The sequence below is a fragment of the Schistocerca gregaria genome, chromosome X, assembly GCF_023897955.1.
Source record: "Schistocerca gregaria isolate iqSchGreg1 chromosome X, iqSchGreg1.2, whole genome shotgun sequence".
Classification (NCBI taxonomy): Eukaryota; Metazoa; Arthropoda; class Insecta; order Orthoptera; family Acrididae; genus Schistocerca; species Schistocerca gregaria.
The window spans coordinates 817350247-817369966 of record NC_064931.1 but is presented as its reverse complement, the minus strand read 5'-3'; the positions used below and the strand labels follow the sequence as shown (position 1 = coordinate 817369966).

The 19720-nt window shown below is 36.8% G+C and overlaps 1 protein-coding gene across 2 annotated transcripts in view; it reads right to left on the bottom strand.

The window, feature by feature from the left end:
- Positions 1–19720, bottom strand: part of LOC126297886 (uncharacterized) — a 116568-nt gene that overhangs the window by 29257 nt on the left and 67591 nt on the right. For both annotated transcript variants that reach the window (XM_049989184.1, XM_049989185.1), the window contains exons 5-6: positions 4297–4571; positions 215–252 (exon numbers count right to left, since the gene is read on the bottom strand). In XM_049989184.1, the coding sequence (XP_049845141.1) occupies positions 230–252; positions 4297–4571 (298 nt within the window). In that variant the 3' untranslated portion in view covers positions 215–229. The remainder of the gene's footprint in view (positions 1–214; positions 253–4296; positions 4572–19720) is intronic.

The window sequence follows — 19720 nt, the reverse complement described above, 5'->3', positions numbered from 1 at the left end:
TGCTGAGAATGCCTCATGTGGGACTTAGCAATTTTCTATGCAAACAGTTTTCTTTTTGTTGACTGTACAGTAATCTGAAGTGTGGTGAGGATTAATTGCTGGGTGTGCCACTGAGGATGTGTACCCAAATTTAACCCTGTACAGAATGATGTTTTTTAGTGTATAACTTAAATGAATGGTGCAATTCAGCCATTTCATGCATGTATTTACTTACATTTCTGCAGGCAATTTATATGGGTGGTACACGGAGCCCTGTAATAAACACACAATCATCACTTAGAAATTTCCCACTCAGATGTTTACAATCAAAGACTCATAAATGGTAAGACAGACATTATTTAAACTGCTAAGGTACTACAACAATGATAATTAAATATTTTTACATGAAAATATTTGTCTCATAGCACGTACTGAATAATATGACTGGCTGATGCTTCATGGTCATCCAATAATATTAAGAGACTAAATTTTTTCACTTACTGGTAATTCTTTATATTAATAAAACAAACATTCAGAATGAGAAATGTCAAAGAAATTTTGTTATTACTTTCCAGATTATCATTTAGCAGCCTGTTACTATGTACTATGCCATGAATGAAACTTTCTAGTACTGAATGCAAGTCCATTCCATATCCCTTGTCCATTTTAGGTAATACATGAAGATCATTCACAAGATTGTGAAATGACTGCTCAGTGTTCTTAATGTGGGTAATTATTGCTAATTGTTTCTGTGCCAGCACTTTAGTGTTCATAGATTTTTTAAAGTGTTAACCAATTTGTAAGTATTACCCACTGTTTGTAAATGCCTACTTGTATGTATTTATCTGTTTATGAGGTTTTGTCTTAAATGTGTGTTGCAGTTTGTCATATGTTGCGAAAGTAATGCCAGTTTTTTTAAAATATTTGCTATTATGTAGGAAAGTTTACTTGTAAATGGCATGCAAGCGATGTTTCATTTTCTTCATAGTTATTGGTTTATTAGTTGTTTTTTTTCTGTGTGAAATTGCCAGTAAGTATGTCATCACACCCATTTACTGAAGCTGTTTGCTTGATCATACTGAGTGCATTGTGATATGCATATTTATACAGTAGTATATTACTGGTTGTGTTAACTAGATTGCTGTATATGAAGGTGTGTGTTGTTGCTGTTTTTCTGTGGGCTCTTGTGTTCTTTGTTGATTTACAGGTGTCTGTTTTTTATTCAACAGTAGATTTTACTGTTCTGTTCCGTCTACTAACAAGGGAACCTCCCCATTGCACCCCCCTCAGATTTAGTTATAAGTTGGCACAGTGGATAGGCCTTGAAAAACTGAACACAGATCAATTGAGGAAACAGGAAGAAGTTGTGTGGAACTGTGTAAAAATAAGCAAAATATACAAACTGAGTAGTCCATTGGCAAGACAGGCAACATCAAGAAGATTGACAGCTGAGGACCGCCGTGGTCCCGTGGTAACGTGAGCAGCTGTGGAATGAAAGGTCCTTGGTTCAAATGTTCCATTGAGTGAAAAGTTTAATTTTTTATTTTCAGTTTATGTGACAAACTCTTATGTCTTCATCACTTTTTTGGGAGTGATTATCACATCCACAAGAAAACCTAAATCAGGCAAGGTAGAAGAATCTTTTTACCCATTCGCCAAGTGTACAAGTTAGGTGGGTCGACAACATATTCCTGTCATGTGACACACATGCCATCACCAGTGTCATATTGAACATATCAGATTTGTTTTCCTGTTCAGGAATCGGTTGACCTATGACCTTGCGATCAAATGTTTTCGGTTCCCATTGGAGAGGGGCGTCCTTTCGTCTACTAATCACACGGTTTTGCGATGCGGTCGGAAAACACAGACACTAATTACAGTGAACAGAGACATCAATGAACGAACAAACAGATAATAACTATGCAAAAATAAAGAAAGTAAACTTTTTGCTCAAGGGAAGACTTGAACCAAGGACCTCTCGTTTCGCAGCTGCTCACACTACCATGTGACCACGGCGCCCCTGAGCTCATGTTATCCGTGATGTTGCTTATCTTGCCCATGGACTACTCAGTTTGTATATTTTGCTTATTTTTTCACAGTTCCACACAACTTCTTCCTGTTTTCTCAATTGATCTGTGTTCAGTTTTTCAAGGCCTATCCACTGTGCCAACTTATAACTAAATCTGAGGGGGGTGCGATGGGGAGTTTTTTTTTTTTTTTGCATCTGGTGGACAATATATATATTGGTAACTGTACATGTTAAGTTTCAGCACATTGCAGAGGATATTCACCACATTCCCCACAAATAAGATATTGTCCATTAACCACTGCAACCATCTTGTTATGCACTGAAAAAGTACTAAATCAGAGGAAATAAAATATGAAGAGCAAACTATGAGGGAGACAGAGTAAGATGGCAAGGAACAGGAACAGGAACAGGGAAAATGTAGAGTAAAAGAGGAGTTACTTGGTTACATTTAGCTGGCATAAGATGAATAATATGAAGGAGTATAATGATGTTTTATTGTTAGTATAGTGGTTTTCATCATAGGCAACGATATTGTCAGGAGTGCCCCAAGGAAGTGTGGGAGAACTGCTTTTGTTCTCTCTTTACATAAGTGATCTGAATGATAGGGTGAGCAGCAGTCTGCTGCTGTTTTTTGATGATGCTGAGTGTACAGAAAAGTCCCATCATTGAGTGACTGTAGGAGGATACAGAATGACTTAGAATTTATATTTGGTGAAGAGAATGACACCTTTCTCTAAATGTGGAAAAATGTAAATTAATGCAGATGAGAAGGAAAAGAAAGCCAGTAATGTTCAAATACAATATTAGTGATGTGCTACTTGATTTAGTCATGTTGATTAAATGTCTAAGCTGAATGTTGCAAAGCTACATGCAATGGAATGAGCACATAAGATTGGTATTAGAGAAAGCACATGTTAGACTTCACTTTATTGGGAGAGTTCTAGGAAAGTGTACCTCACTTATAAAGGAGATTGTGTATAGAACACTAGTGTGACACAATCTTATGAGCTGTTTGAGTGTTTGGGATCCCCACAAGATCAGATTATAGAAAGACATCAAAGCAATTCAGAGGCATGCTGCTGAATTTGTTACTGGTATGTGTAATCAACATGTGAGTATTATGGAGACAGCTTGTGAACTCAAATAGGAATCCCAGGGGAGATACTGACATTCTTATTGTGAAACATTTCTGAGAAAAGTTAGACAACCACCCTTTACAGCTGACATCTGAATGATTCTACTACCATTGATGTAAATTTTATGAAAGAAACATAAGGGCTCACAAAGAGGTGTATAGACAGCAGGTTTTTCCTTACTCCATATTCAAGTGTAACAGGAAATGGAATGACTAGTAGTGGCACAAAATACCCTTTGCGATGCACTGTGTGGTGTCCTCCTGAGTCTGTGTGTCTAGATGTAGATGTATATTTATTAAGTATTTATGATTTCCATGTTTTCATTGATGTATAACCTGACCCATTCCACATTTCTCAAGGTTCTCCTTCCTGATGAGATCTACGGAACAGGGTGAATTAATGAATGGATGAATATGGGGAGCAGGGATGGCAGAAAAATTAGTGAAAGATTATGTTAAGTCTGTTGATAGAATCTATTATGTGCAGTGATGTAAATAACAGAACAATACATGATGTCTATATGTGGTATCACCAAATACCTTCATACACTGGTGTGTGTGTGTGTGTGTGTGTGTGTGTGTGTGTGTGGAGAATGGTATTTACCTGAGTGTTTTAAGGTGGTAGTGATATTTCGTGGATGTGAAGTAATGCTTTTGTTGCACTCAGACCATGAATTCTGCTAAGTAGCAAAATGAAGATATATTTATGATGCTGTGGTATCAGTTTAGGAATATGTTTTCTATATTCGTGTAATAATGTTCCTGTACACAAAAAACCATTGCATCAAGTGTATTTTGTGGACTATGGACACAAATTTTCCTTTACAGTATTACTTCCAAAGAAAAAGTACACGGTGAAAATTAAATGCTTTAATATTGGCCAAAGGATGGTCCATACAAAATTACTTATATAGTTGATCATCATGGGGATGAAGAAAAATGGATGTCCATAGGGCTTTACTCAATTACTGTATGTAAATAATTTGGTGAAGGTATTTATAGACAAAGATTTGAGTATAGTGTCCTGTTAGTGTAGATGAGTCAAAGAAGTTTTGTGTTCTTTGTCGGTAATATAATTTATATAATTGTATCATGCTGTACAGTTAAATATTGTGAAAAATTCCACCCAGAAGAAGTAATAATGTTTTCTTACCCTCCATAGTCTCAGGATTGTTGTATGTCACAATCAAGTTCACTCCAGTTTTCCAAACTTCAGCTAGAGTTGAATTGTAGCTTACGCTGTTGAATGGCGATATAAAGTGGCCAAGTACTGAATATACCATTGAAAGAAGCAGGCAGCGATTGCCAGCAGGCCCTTCAAAGTCATGTATATCAAGGACGATTATCTCAGAATGTGCCTTCTTCAGATAAGCTTTAATTTCTTCTAATATATCTCTCACAGCATCAACATTAACTATTTGCCTATATCTGAAAAACAAATATAGGTGTTTCATTGAAGACAATATTTGTAAAATATCTACCTTTAGAGAAAATTTGTTGGCTAGTACAACTATTCTCTAAGTACAGTATTTCTTCATGGTTTTTGTGAACTCCCCACCAAACAATGTATACTTATTTTCAGTGGTAGTTTGAACATAGGGAAATGAAGTATCTGCTATCTCATTCTGTCTAACTTCATTATTTAATAGAATTCCAGTATGTTTGTGGTGAAGAAACACTGCAATGAGCCTATACTCCCAACTGAAATGAAGAGTGTGACAATCTGCTTGTTGTAATACTAATGTTGATGAAAAGTGAAAGAATTTATTGGTATTTGAGTGGAGGCAAATAATGTAGCCCTAAACTTGTTTTACTCTGCACTTCCACTTTATAACTTTGGTTAGAATGATGTCTATTGAATGAAAAGTAGTTATAATTGCTTTACTTCTGCTTCATATATTTGTATTTGCTTATAATTGGTTTCAGAAATTTGGGCAGCAAAATAGTCCTTGCAGTCATCAATATAAGATTTAATTAAATAAGCAGTTTGGCTTCTCAGTTAGTAAATATACATATATTTCTTTTAAATCAAACAATTATATTTAACTGTGAAGTGAACCTGTGAATGATACACTGATAGCTAATAGCAAAATCACTACAAAACAACAAATGCAGAATAATAAATCAATGTAAGAAAACACAGATGTTGAACAGTTTGCCATTCACTGTGAGTTACAGTATCGTTGGCATGCCATGAAAGGTCCCTTTCCTCCATGCTGTAAAAAAAATGTACTTAGCCATCACTCACATGATCCAGATGATTTGAAATACAAATGATTCAGGTACATGACATAACTCTGGCACTAGCATTTAAAGAAAAATTGGCCATGATAAAACTATTGCACTCCAGCATTCGTGAAATAGGTTTTAGTTGTCACCAGTCTAGTTTAGACCCATGAGCAAATGTTAAACAACTTGCTGATGATAACACTTACACAATAAGATTGGGCTCAGATTATCTCCTGGACGGGAAGGAATACAGTGTTTACAGTTACTACTTGATCATGAATTCAAAAGTGTGAGAGTAAAATAGACATGCATAATCAAATACTTTAGTTTCCAGTGTCATAGTGTGATTTATTTTAACAAACATTGCCAAGTGTGTTTCTTCAAACAGCATCAGACTATCAGCTTCACTGTCTAGTGTAAGTCTGCAACTGAAAAGCCATAGTTTTCTACATAAGATTAAAATAATTATGTATAAAAATCTGAAAAACTAATAAAGCTCTGTGCTTGTAAAAGAAGACATAATTGCATTTTCATAGTAATATTCTGCAGATAATAAATAATTCTGCTAATCACTATGGATAACAATACTTGTTGAACTCTACCACTGGTAAACACCAAAAATATCACCACCATTCTGTATTTCTGAGGCTGTTAGAAAATCCTGCCTGTTTCAGAAGAGGGTCTACAACTGGTCCAATATCACCCTGTGAAAATGTTCAGCATTTAGACAATAAGAAGTGTGAATATGAACTGATATTTCCTTAGCCTTAGTCAAGTGGAATTTCCAATCATTCCAGCCCTCTACCACTACCAGAACTTTTCTAAAATTGCAGCACTTTTGCAAGACATTTTGTGTTATGTTTCTGATCTAATCTTCAAAGAAAATGGAAAACATTCTGTCATTTATCCCAGTCAGTTTCAGGAACAGAATGCAGTGTGCTTTGTGAAGGTTAGGGTAGGTGAAATCTAGAAGGCTGACTATCCCACCATTCACAGGGACTGATCACACCCAGTACAAAAGTTCACATTTTGCATATCCTTATGCCAATGACATCTAAGAACATGTCTGAAGGTACAATGATATCTCACACAAAACTTAATGTACATTAGACAACATCTGAAATTAAATTTCAGTTAGGGCAATTTACTGCTGTCAAAACCTGAAACAGTACGATCACATACCAATAGCAGCAAATGACATACCAATAGCAGCAAATTTAAAACTTGTCAGGGAAAGCATTGGTGTTGTTTGCCCACTCATTCATGAAGACTGCTGTAATATGGTTACTCAGTTTCAGGAACTAGAGATGAGAGATTTTCTTATGAACTGATTGAAAGAGTTAGATTCTTCTATGGAGTGAGTGATCACTGAATCAAAAAAAGTGGCAGTAGCTCTTCAGACCCAAAATGTCTCTCCAACAACATCAGTGAGCTGAACAAACACTGCAGGGCAGGCCACTGCAACTGTTTCTCAAGCAATATGCTGAATTCATCACTGTGGTGTAGACATAGATCATTATAGTAAGAAAGTCTCTCAAACTGCAGAAAAATACGCTTTACATGATGTGTATTTTTTTCATTTGCATACCTTATTGTTGTGAACAGCTTTCACCAACCACGAAAACAATAGGCAGCTCGTTTTGTATTATCACGTTATAGGGGAGAGAGTGTGGCAGATATGATACACGAGTTGGGATGGAAGTCATTACAGCATAGACGTTTTTCGTCACGGCGAGACCTTTTTACGAAATTTCAGTCACCAACTTTCTCTTCCGAATGTGAAAATATTTTGTTGAGCCCAACCTACATAGGTAGGAATGATCATCAAAATAAAATAAGAGAAATCAGATCTCGAACAGAAAGGTTTAGGTGTTCGTTTTTCCCGCTCGCTGTTCGGGAGTGGAATAGTAGAGAGACAGTGTGATTGTGGTTCGATGAACCCTCTGCCAAGCACTTAAATGTGAATTGCAGAGTAGTCATGTAGATGTAGAATAGAAAGTGAAGAACCCTCAGTTCTTCAGAATGTTATGTTAACACAGTAAAAACTTTTTTATTTCTTTTTATTTATTTATTTATATTTCTTTTATTTCTGCTCTTGATCTGATAAACATCTTACAAGAAGCACTGTGCAGCTCGCCTGGGTGTGAGAAAGCAACTAGCAACTGACTCACAAGAACTAATGTTCTCCATTCACCATGCCTCAGCTGCTCTTGACTACGCACCAATGGGGTGAGGGAGTGAGCTAGCCCCACTGTCAGCCCCTCTCTGCTTGTCTGTCACTCCTGACTCCACACAGAGCAGATTCCAAGGTGACTCAGGAAGCACCCCACTCATTGTGTTCTTAGCTCTTTCACTGATTCAGTTTGCAGCCCAACCTAATTTCTTCTTTACACTATTCTTCACCTGAGTTTGGCTTGTTATGGATATTTTTTTATTACATTAAGAATGATATGTATTATTAAATTAATATATTAGTGCACCTATAGATTATTGAATACACTACTTGTATATTTGTTCTAATTTTAATTTTTCACTGTTTCAAACTGCATCTTAATAGTCACTATTTTAGTTTTTCCCATACGACATTAATTTCAATGCTGCAGGAAGCAAGCCAATCACACTGCATTTGCTTAGGAGAACTTTGAGTGATATACAGTATAATGTTACTGAACTGGATAAATAAAGAAAAATGCCATTGCTGGCAGAAGATAATATAATGTTCTTCTAACTCCTCATTGCACATGAAGAGACATTTAAAGTCTAAGCAGACAACAGTACTTCTCAAAGGGTATGGATCAGGAAGCTGATCAAAATCACAGTCATCTGATGATAATTTACAGGTATTCAAGAAATTGTTTTTCATCAATCATTCTCACAGAAACCTGTTTCCGCTTCACATGAAGTTCCCCTTCCAGGAAGTCAAAGTGAATATTTTTGTTTCCATGAACTGAAAAGTAAATTTGTCAGTGTTGTGAAGCTAATAATTTAAATTAAATTATGGCATTTGATACATAATATTTTAACCAATTCATAAATATGCTTTGATGAATTATAGTTTAAAAATTTGAAAAATGTTATCAAATTCTCTTATTGCCAGTTATTTGGTAAAATAGAAAGTAATTTGATTGCTGTAAAGGCAATGAAAGATTGATAATACTAGTTTCTATGTACTCGCAGCACATTCTGTAGATGAGAGGACTGAAAGTTGTACTTTCTTGAGCACTACCAGCCTGGAGAAAGACACATTGCAAAAAATATTTCAAATTGGTTAAAGGCTGTTATTATCTAATATATTATCAAATCTACCTTAATAGCGTACAATGTTTCAAACGTGAAATCAGCTGTCATGCTTTTGAACCTTCCATATGTCCCATGCATTGTGTAACACCCAATACAAAATTCAATACAGAAAACAATTGATGAAGCGAAAGAAGCAGTTACATTCAAGAGTTGATTTGCCTTAAGCATAGTTGCTGAAATACAAGAAAATTAGAAAAAGAACAATCACCAACTAATTACCACTGTAACATTTTGAATTTTTTGTGTTTGGATGGAATTTATTGATAGAACCAGGCAGCCCCCCCAGGAAGGACCTGCAGCAACTGTTGAACTAGACAAATATTTATCTGAAGCATATTTGCCTACAAGTAGTGACATTTTAAACATGTGGGGAACCAGATAACTGTTGTACCCAACACTTCACCAACTTGTTAGGGAAAGATTATGTATACCAGCTATTTTGATGCCATGTGAGCATAGATTTTCAACTGGAGGACAGATGTGCACTTTTGGTAAAACTGGTCTAATTTTGTTTAAAATTATAAAAATGATCAGATCCTTCATCTTAGGCACATACATTGTAAAGCTGATTGTAAACAACAATTGTAGATGTGCTTTTTCAAGTTCACTAGGCACAATTCATTAATGATGTTCTTCCAGATGTTATGATGAGTTGTTGCTTCCATTTTATGCATAAAAAAGAAACAACTGCTCATCAGGACACTCAGAAACACATGCTTAAGCAACTGTATATAATTTCAGGGAGTGGAAAACTAGTTTTAATTGCATTGTAGTTTTATATTGTATTTTGTTTTCGATGAAATTGTCAAAAAGTAGCAAGAAAGAGATTTATTTTTATAATTTTCCTCTTTGATAAAAATATTCAGAACCTTGTTGTAATACTGAAGGCAAAATGTGAGACACTTTGCTAATTTTAAAACTAGAAGGAACATAATGAAAAATTATTGATGCACTTTCAATGTTCTTTCAAAACAGGATAAAGGAGAAAAAAATTCTGGTATGGTTACCATGAACAGAAAAGGCAAGATGCCTTCCTTTCACATATTTTAATATGTGAAAGGTGAGCAGTGAGTCATAAAAATGGCCTACTTCATTCCAGTGAGTGAGTGGCTCTGATGTGGCGCCTGAAAAAGAATGGTTTTTGGATCTCTCTCCCCTCTCTCTGTCCACTTCTCCATTCCACAACATTTTGAGAAATTTCTTTCTATCACCTTGAACACATGGCCCTATAGTATGTATGGGAATTAATGAAAAATAAAGCAAACAGTACACAAAAAGGATGATGTCTCTTCAAGTTTAATGCCAATCACATAACAGTGGCACTAGTAGTGCCACTATGAGGGTGCAAATCATGTTCGTTTTTCATAGATGATGTAGCAGTTGTGAACATTTGTTACTTTTAAGAGTGGACATATTGGATTGATGTAAGTTAAGAAGGTGTTTAATATGACAAATATTCCATTTTCAGTAGCTCACTGAGATTGAACAAGGTTATGTAATGGGGCTACAAGAAACTGGATGTTCCTTCTTTAATATGGCAGAAAAACTCGATAGGAATGTAGGCACTGTACATGATTGCTGGCAACGATAGTCACAGTAAGGTGTGGTCACAAGAAGACCAGTCGCTGGACCACCATGTGGCATTACCAAGAGGGAACACCACTGTGTTTAGTGTATGGCACTGGTAAATCATACTGCATCTGCAGTTGGCACCACAGTGACACAATGAACTACTACAAATCAGTTACTTCAAGCTGCTGTGTGGTATGGGATCCTTACCAGATAGGATTGATGGAGGACATCCAAAATGTCCATGGGAGGGCATCTCATTTTGTATTATCATGAGAAGTTCTCATCCGATGGTTTCCTATATGTGCTCAATTGGAGACAGGCCATGTGATTGAGCCAGCCAAGACAACATGTTGATACACTGTAGAGCATGTTGCACTACAATAGTGTTATGTGAGTGAGCATTATGGTATTGGAAAATTGGACTGTAAAGAGTAAGTTAAGATACCAAGATATTACACTAATATTTGCTACTGTGGATTAACGTTCCACAACTATAAGTAACACATTTAGCATATAAAATCGTGCCACATATATATTATGGAGTGACTCACAGTCACAGAAGGTTGGTCTACTGTGACAGATATGGATATATGCCTTAAATTGTGCTGGACAGTTTTTACAAAGAATGAGAAAGGGAAAACTCAGTCTTCAAGAAAAGAGATAATCAATTGCACACTACTACAGAGGCATGAGCTTGTTGAATGCTAGGTACAAAATTCTTTCAAAGATCACAATTAAAATTACTTAGAAAATACTGTATACATATATTTGTGGCATCTGTTGTGTTGGACAAGTGCAACATAACAGACACCACACTATTGGTTGATATAGTGGTTGTAAATATCAAATTTTGAAGGAAAGACCAACACCAGCTGCAATCAGGAATCAAAATAATTCTATGGTGAAAGTGGAAAATTTGTGCCAGACTGGGAGTTAAACCAAAATGCCCCATTTCTTGCTACAAGCAAATAGGTGGCTGGACGTTAGATGCTACTAGCATGTGACAAGCTGAGAATTTGAGTTGGACAGAAAGCATGTCCCGATGACTGAAATGGTTAAGGCAACTGTTTGCATTAAGCGGGAGATCTAAGTTCAAGTCCCAGTCCAGTACAAATTTTCAACTTTCACCACTGAATTATTTCAATATTGATTGCGGCTGGTGTCGGTCTTTCTTATGAAATTTAGGCAGTAACACTATATCTTTGAAATGGAGAAAATGGCTTATGTAAAAGTTTGATGTATGAATGCGTTCATTACAGTACAAAATCTGAAAAAGAAAACAAATTAAATCTTCATTAAATAAGTTGTGGACAAATAACAGTTTTATAGATTACCTCATGCAAAATTATGCTTGAAGGAAACAAATAAGAGTTCTTGAATGAATTCATTAAAAATGTAGCAAAATATGAGGTCAATGAAGCAAGCAATCAGAACAAAGTAAATGACTTCACCCTTGATTAGAGTTCTGAGCATGTTATGAAATTTCTAGAAGTTCAGAGAAGGATAAGAAAATGCAGTTTTACCATTAAAAACAAAATCTCTGTAGATAGGCACGTAAAACTCACTAATGTTATTAAAGTAGCATACGACATAGCCTACTAGCTCATTTACATAAACAATATTCTGAAGAGAGTTGTTGACCAGAGGTATTGAAATATTGCATAGTTAAACCACTTTTCAACAAGGGGTCAAGAAAGGTAATGTGAAATTATCATTCTATGGAAGTTCTCCCATTCATATGAAAACAGACTGTTTCCCAGCCACAAAAATAACCTCAGAATGGGGGAACATAATACCTGGAGCCCCACAGATAAGTACTCAGTCAACTGTCATTTAGAGTCTAAATAAATAGTCTTTGCATGAGTTTAAAGGACAGTTTTAGAACTGTAAAGTTTGCTGGTTGCAAACTTCTGCGGGCACAGATCAGTTGGTAGTTGAGAAGTGCTACTAGTGGTTCACCACTAACAGCTTAATCTTAGAAAGACTCATATTATCCAATTTCATATAAGCAATAAATAGCTTTCATCACCAGAAGTAATAATGGTCATACACCGAATGAAGCACAGTGTATAAAATTCCTTGGGGTTCAGCTGGATAACAAATTGAAACAGCATTAACACATGGAAAAACTAATCAACAAGCTCAGTTCAGTGTGTTATGTCCATAGAAATATTTTCCATTGTGCTGACCTAGAGTCAAGAGTGTTGGCTTATTTTGCATATTTTCAATCCCTGTCTCATGGAATTATGTTCTATGGCAGTACATTTAGTATAAATGAAGTGTTTGTTCGGCAGAAGTAAACTGCAAGATTATTGTGTACAGTAGATAATCATACATCTTGTAGAAGCCTTTTTAAGGATATTGGAATTCTTACACTTAGTTCCCAATACATTTTCTCCTTAATGGTTTTTGTTGCTGATAATGGAAAACCATTTTCAACTGAACTGTGATGTACACAGCCACAATACAAGACACAAAAACTATTTACATTTAGACTTACCTACTTCTACAGGATTCATAATGCAGTTGTGTACTCTGGTGGTAAGATGTTCAACAACTCCTGCTTAACATTAAGAAAGAAACAGGAAATCCCTATCACATCAAAAGAGTCTTTAAAGAAATACCTTTGACACTCTTCTTACAAATTATCTGAATGTTCAGACTGAAAATTTCTGTTAACTATGTGGGATGTAGCTGTGTTTGTTATTAAGATGTATGACAAGTAATAGTGCAATACACAGAAGTGCCGGAGAAACTGATATAGGCAACCATATTCAAATATACAGATATGTAAACAGGCAGAACATGGCACTACAGCCGGCAACACCTATATAAGACAACAAATATCTGAGGCTATTGTTAGATCAGTTACTGCTTCTATAATGGCATGTTATAAAGATTTAAGTGAGTTTGAACACGGTTTTATAGTTGGAGCATGAGAGACGGGGCACTGCATCTCCGAAGTAGCAATGAAGTGGGAATTTTCCTGTACAGCAATTTCACAAGTGTACTGTAACTATCAGGAATATGATAAAACATCAAATCTCTGACACTTCTGTGGTTGGAAAAATATCCTGCAAGAACGGGACCAACGACAACTGAAGAGAATCATTCTATGTGACAGAAGTGCAACCCTTCCGCAAATTGCTGCAGATTTCAATGCTGCACCATCAACAAGAGTGTGTGGGAACCATTCAACAAACCATTACTGATATGGGCTTTTGGAGCTGAAGGCCCACTCATGTACTCTTGATGACTGCATGACACAAGGCTTTACATCTACTAGTCTGGGTCTGTCAACACTGACTTTGGACTGTTGATGACTAGAAACATGTTTCCTGGTTGGATGAGTCTTGTTTCAAATTGTATTGAGCAGATGGATGTGTACGAGTATGGAGACAACCTCATGAATTCATGGATCCTGCATGTTAGCGGGGGACTGTTCAAGCTGTTGGAAGTTCTGTAATGGTGTGGAGTGCGTGCAGTTGGAGTGATATGGGACCCCTGATACGCCTAGATATGACTCTGACAGGTGACACATACATAAGCATCCTGTCTGATTACCTGCATCCATTCATGTCCATTGTGCATTCCAATGGACTTGGGCAATTCCAGCAGGACAATGTGACACCCCCAAACATCCAGAATTGATAGATAGTAGCTTGAGGAACACTCTTCTGAGCTCAAACATTTCCACTGGCCACCAAACTCTTGAGACATGAGCATTATTGAGCATATCTGGGATGCCTTGCAGCATGCTGTTCAGAAGAGATCTCCAACCCCTCGTACTCTTATGGATTTATGGACAGCCCTGCAGATTTCATGGTGTCAGTTTCATCCAGCACTACTTCAGTCATTACTCAGGTCCATGCCATATCATGTTGTGGCACGTCTGCATGCTCGCAGGGGACCTACACATATTAGGCAGGTATACCAGTTTCCTTGGCTCTTCAGTGTATAAATGACTCAGTATTTATTGAGATAAAAATCTGTTCCCTGATAAAAACCTTTGTCATCATGTGAATATTAGGATACTAATAGTGCATAAACAGCAGCCATATAATAAAACTGAGGAGGGAACAGCTGTTTTCAGAGTAGCAGCTTTCTTACTAATTTACTTGATTATATTTAGATGACAGAGGCATGAATTGCATTAAGCAATGTAACAAGAGATTATTGTTAATACAGTGTGAAGATTAAGTATCTACAATGTGTTTGTCTCTTGATGTGTTTGTCTCAAATTTGTGTATCTTGACTCATTCTGCATCACTATAGGATCTCTTTCTTCATGGGATCTAGAGAATATGATGAATGAATAGATGAATGAGGAAGCAGCTCTTACAAAGACCATAAATTATACTGTAAAATGTGTTTTTATGCTAAGCAATCAGTTTGATTTTGAACAGGACAAAAGCATCACATATGCAGTATGTAGTTTTTCTGAGAAAATAAACAGATTATTAGAATGCACAATGAGGTTGAAGGACTCTTCTGTGACTTCACAAACACTTCTGATCGTTTCAACTGCGTCTTTCTTGTTTATGGACTTGGCAAGCATGGTATAAGGATTTAAACCCTACTTGTCTAACAGAAAATGAAGGGTACTTATTTTCAATGGGATAAGTTCAAGATTTACTGGTAACTGTTATTTCCCAGTCAGTTTTGTTTGTGGACATTACTTCTGTGTTAGTTGAAAAATTCCTATCCAGTGATCAGTATTCTCAGTATATTTGAAACTTGATTTGGCTAAATGGGTTGAATCTGAACATATCTAAATCCCCAGTGGTGTATGTCAGAACTGAACAGTCAAAGTTCGACCAGAGTAAGATATTTACAGCAACCAAGGTAGAGAAGTGATTGACTCAGTCATATTCTTAGGATTCAATTTACTCAAACATTTAAGTTTACATACAGCTCTGATTACGTAGAAAACAAACTAAGAAGCTTTCTATTGGCAGTGTGAATATTTTTAACTGCAACTGACATGAACACAAGGAAATCTCTTTTGAATCTGTAATTAGATACTGTAATGCTTTTTGAGGAAGATAGGACAATGCTGAAGTTGCAGAAAAAAATTGAGTACAGCAGAGTCCCAGTAATCTGAACCCCAGTAATCTGAACTTTCGGTTAATCCGAACATGAAAAATGTTAGTCTACGTATGGAAACTGTATGGTAAACTGCTGTACATACACACTATTTTAATTTACACAGTATAGTAAACTTGTATTAGAAAATTGGCAAGAAAACATTAGGTTTAAACAATGCATAACTATTAAATAAAAACTGTCAAACTTATTAAAATACAGTGGACATTTTATCCCTACTTTTTAGATGACAAAACTCAGTCATTGTTTTATGGCATAATGAAGACAGTCTGTTATATGAGGCATAGTTGTGCAATTGTCTCATAAACATCAAATCAGCAGGTGCAGCAGTGGGCTTTTAGTCCAAATAACATAGTGCGAGGTCAAGGGCTTCTGTTGCCTCACTGTGTGGCACCAGCTCTCCTTTGTCACTTTCAGGCTCATTGTCACTTCTGTCACAGCAGTCCACTTCTTCCTGGTCTTGAGTCACAGCAGTATCTAAATCAGTGACAGTAAGGTTCTCCACACATACCCCATCTGCTACCATCCACTCATCTACGTCTCCTTCACTACCTTCTTCACATCCAGGGATTGCATGTATCATTTGTAGTAGACTTTCCTCTTCATTTTCAACTAGGTTATCCTGAAATTCAAGAGATGTCCACAGTTTTCTCCATGATTTTCTCCAAGTATTTTCTGAAATATTCTGCCATGCCTCAGTGGCACAATAAACAACATCCTTCACTTTTTTTTTTTGTTTTTGGTCCACAAAAGGACTGCTATCAGCTTGGATCAGCATTCTAAAAATTGTTTTCTGTAAATAAGTTTTAACATTTGCAGTGGTCCATTGGCCGTAGAAGTGGTGTAACATTGGCCACAATTTCTTGATCACATAATTCCTTGGTCTTATGTCAAAGCGCTAGGTGGATCAAAACAAAATGTCCAGACACTCTGTGACCAAAATGTTACTGAAACAGAGGATGACAGATTAAAGGCCGAAATACTAAATGTCTTTTTCCAAAGCTGTTTCACAGAGGAAGACTGCACTTTAGTTCCCTCCCTAGATTGTTGCACAGGTGACAAAATGGTAGATATTGAAATAGATGACAGAGGGATAGAGAAACAATTAAAATCACTCAAAAGAGGAAAGGCAGACGGACCTAATTGGATACCAGTTCGATTTTACACAGAGTACGCAAAGGAACTTGGCCCCCTTCTTACAGCGGTGTACTGTAGGTATCTAGAAGAGCACAGCATTCCAAAGGATTGGGAAATGGCACAGGTCACCCCTGTTTTCAAGAAGGGACGTTGAACAGATGTGCAGAATGATAGATCTATATCTCTAACGTCGATCAATTGTAGAATTTTGGAACACGTATTATGTTCGCGTATAATGACTTTTCTGGAGACTAGAAATCTACTCTGTAGGAATCAGTATGAGTTTCGAAAAAGACAAGTATGTGAAACCCAGCTCATGCTATTCGTCCACGAGACTCAGAGGGTCCATAGACATGGGTTCCCAGGTAGATGCCGTGTTTATTGACTTCAGCAAGGCATTCGATACAGTTCCCCACAGTCGTTTAATGAACAATGTAAGAGCATATGGACTGTCACGCCAATTGTGTGATTGGATTGAAGAGTTCCTAGCTAACAGAGCGCTGCATGTCATTCTTAATGGAGAGAAGTCTTCCGAAGTAAGAGTCATTTCAGGTGTGCTGCAGCGGAGTGTCGTAGGACCATTGCTATTCGAAATATACATAAATGACCTTGTGGATGACATCAGAAGTTCACTGAGGCTTTTTGTGGATGATGCTGTGGTATATCGAGAGGTTGTAACAATGGAAAATTGTACTGAAATGTAGGAGGATCTGCAATGAATTGACACATGGTGCAGGGAATGGCAACTGAATCTCAATGTAGACAAGTGCAATGTGCTGCAAATACATAGAAAGAAAGATCCTTTATCATTTAGATACAATATAGCAGGTCAACAACTGGAAGCAGTTAATTCCATAAATTATATGGGAGTACACATTAGGAGTGATTTAAAATGGAATGATCATATAAAGTTGATCGTCGGTAAAGCAGATGCCAGACAGATTCATTGGAAGAATCCTAAGGAAATGCAATCCAAAAACAAAGTAAGTACGTTACAAAACACTTGTTCATCCACTGCTTGAATATTGCTCACCAGTGTGGGATCCGTACCAGATAGAGTTGATAGAAGAGAGAGAGAAGATCCAATGGAGAGCAGCATGCTTCGTTACAGGATCATTTAGTAATTGAAAAGCAGTACAGAGATGATAGATAAACTCCAGTGGAAGAATTTGCAGGAGAGATGCTCAGTAGTTCAGTACGGGCTTTTGTTGAAGTTTCGAGAACATACCTTCACCGAGGAGTCAAGCAGTACATTGCTCCCTCCTACGTTTATCTCACAAAGAGACCATGAGGATAAAATCAGAGAGATTAGAGCCCACACGGAGGCATACCGACAATCTTTCTTTTCATGAACAATACAAGACTGGATAATAAGGGAGAACTGATAGAGGTACTCACAGTACACTCCACCACACACAGTCGGGTGGCTTGTGGAGTATGGATGTAGATGTAGATGCAGATGTAGATGTAGATGTAGACGTAGATGTAGATGTAGTTGCTGGGGTGAGATGGCAAGTTATCAGTCAAAAAGATGGCATGGGGAGACAAATGATTTTCCTTAGAAAACCATCGAACAGAGGAAACAAACCGTGAAACCATTCTTTGAACAGCTTACCATCCATCCATGCTTTTTTCCGGTTGTAATAATATATGAGCAGGGACTTCATGTTGCAGTTTTTAAAAGCTGTGGGCCTAGCAGATTTCCCAGTCATCATTAAAGCCAGCTTGTGATTACTAGCAGTGTTGCTGCACACTAATAAAGTCACATGATTTTTGCACATTTTAAAACCAGGAGCATGGTCTTGTGCCTGAGAAGCCAGGCTTTTTGTTGGCAATACCTTAAAATTAAGGCTAGTCTTGTCAGCGTTATAAATTTTTTTGGGAGAATACTTTCCCTCTCTTATCATTTTTTTAAACTCACCCAAGTATTCCTTCACTGCATCACAGTCAGAAAAAAGCCTCTCTCCAGTAATTAGCTGACGGATTCCATGACTTTTTTGAATTTGTCCAAGCAACCCATACTCACACTAAAAGACTCATCATCATTCATTAACTTGTTCAGGTAAACAGCCTTCTCCTGAACCAGCACTCCACTCAAAGGAGTTTCCCTTTATCCACTTTATTGTACTGGGGCTGTTTGAAAGTCTGCCGAATATTGAGTGTTTTCCCCAAAGACGTTGCACAGGCCTGTTCAAGTTTCACCCAATTCTTCTTCCAATCACAAATGGTTGCTCTACCAACACTCACTTCCATTGCCAGTTTAGATACATTCTCACCATTGTCTATCTGCTTCAAAGCATTCAGTTTTTCTTTGAGAGTTAATGTTGTATGTTTCTGTTCACTCATGATAAAAGTACGTACACTACCACACCTGAACAAATACAGTACAACTGTTATGAATTCCAGAGATCAATAACTAACATAACCAAGTGCTTTGCAAGCCAACTGGCAGTGCACCAGCCTCAGACACTACAAAGGTCTCAACAATGCACAGCAACAAAGGCAGGGAGTGAGAGTGAGCCATTGTTCCCACACTTTTTCACATTTGTTGCCATGGTATACCTATTTATCTGCTTGGTATACTTCATTTTAGAAACTCGTCACTGTAATTGTGTCTAATCTGAACAAATAGGTAATCCGAACAAGGTCCAGTCCCAATTAGTTCAGAATAACGGGACTCTACTGCACATGCAATGTTCTTCAGAAAGAACAACATTGCACATTATTTAGAAACCTACAACTGTAAACTCTCTCATTCCTTTAAATATGTATGAAATTATTACTTTTTTATACACTGTGTAATGCAATAAAGTTAATATGGAATGAAGATTCCAGTGGGCTTTGATATCTACTGTTGGATATAAATAACTCCATGTATACACATAGTGTTAAAAATTTAACTGTTTCATGTTTAAATATTCATATTATGTATTGTAATTAATTTTGAAACATTTTATTTAAATTTTTGCAAATTTTCTTTTATTAATTATTGCAAAGATGTACCACTAATTATTATCAGTGAAGTTTATAATGGTATGGATATTGATCCTGTACTTGATGGATTGAATCTACCCTTGTGCCTCTTTGCTACAGCATAGTGGCACCACTGATGAGGGTGCTCCATAGTTCTAGAAGAGCAGATTGGTGCTTGGAGATCATTTGGTGTGGAGGAGCAAGTTGCACTGGAGGCATCACATGAGTAGGATGTGTATGTGTGTGAGAGAAGCAATCAT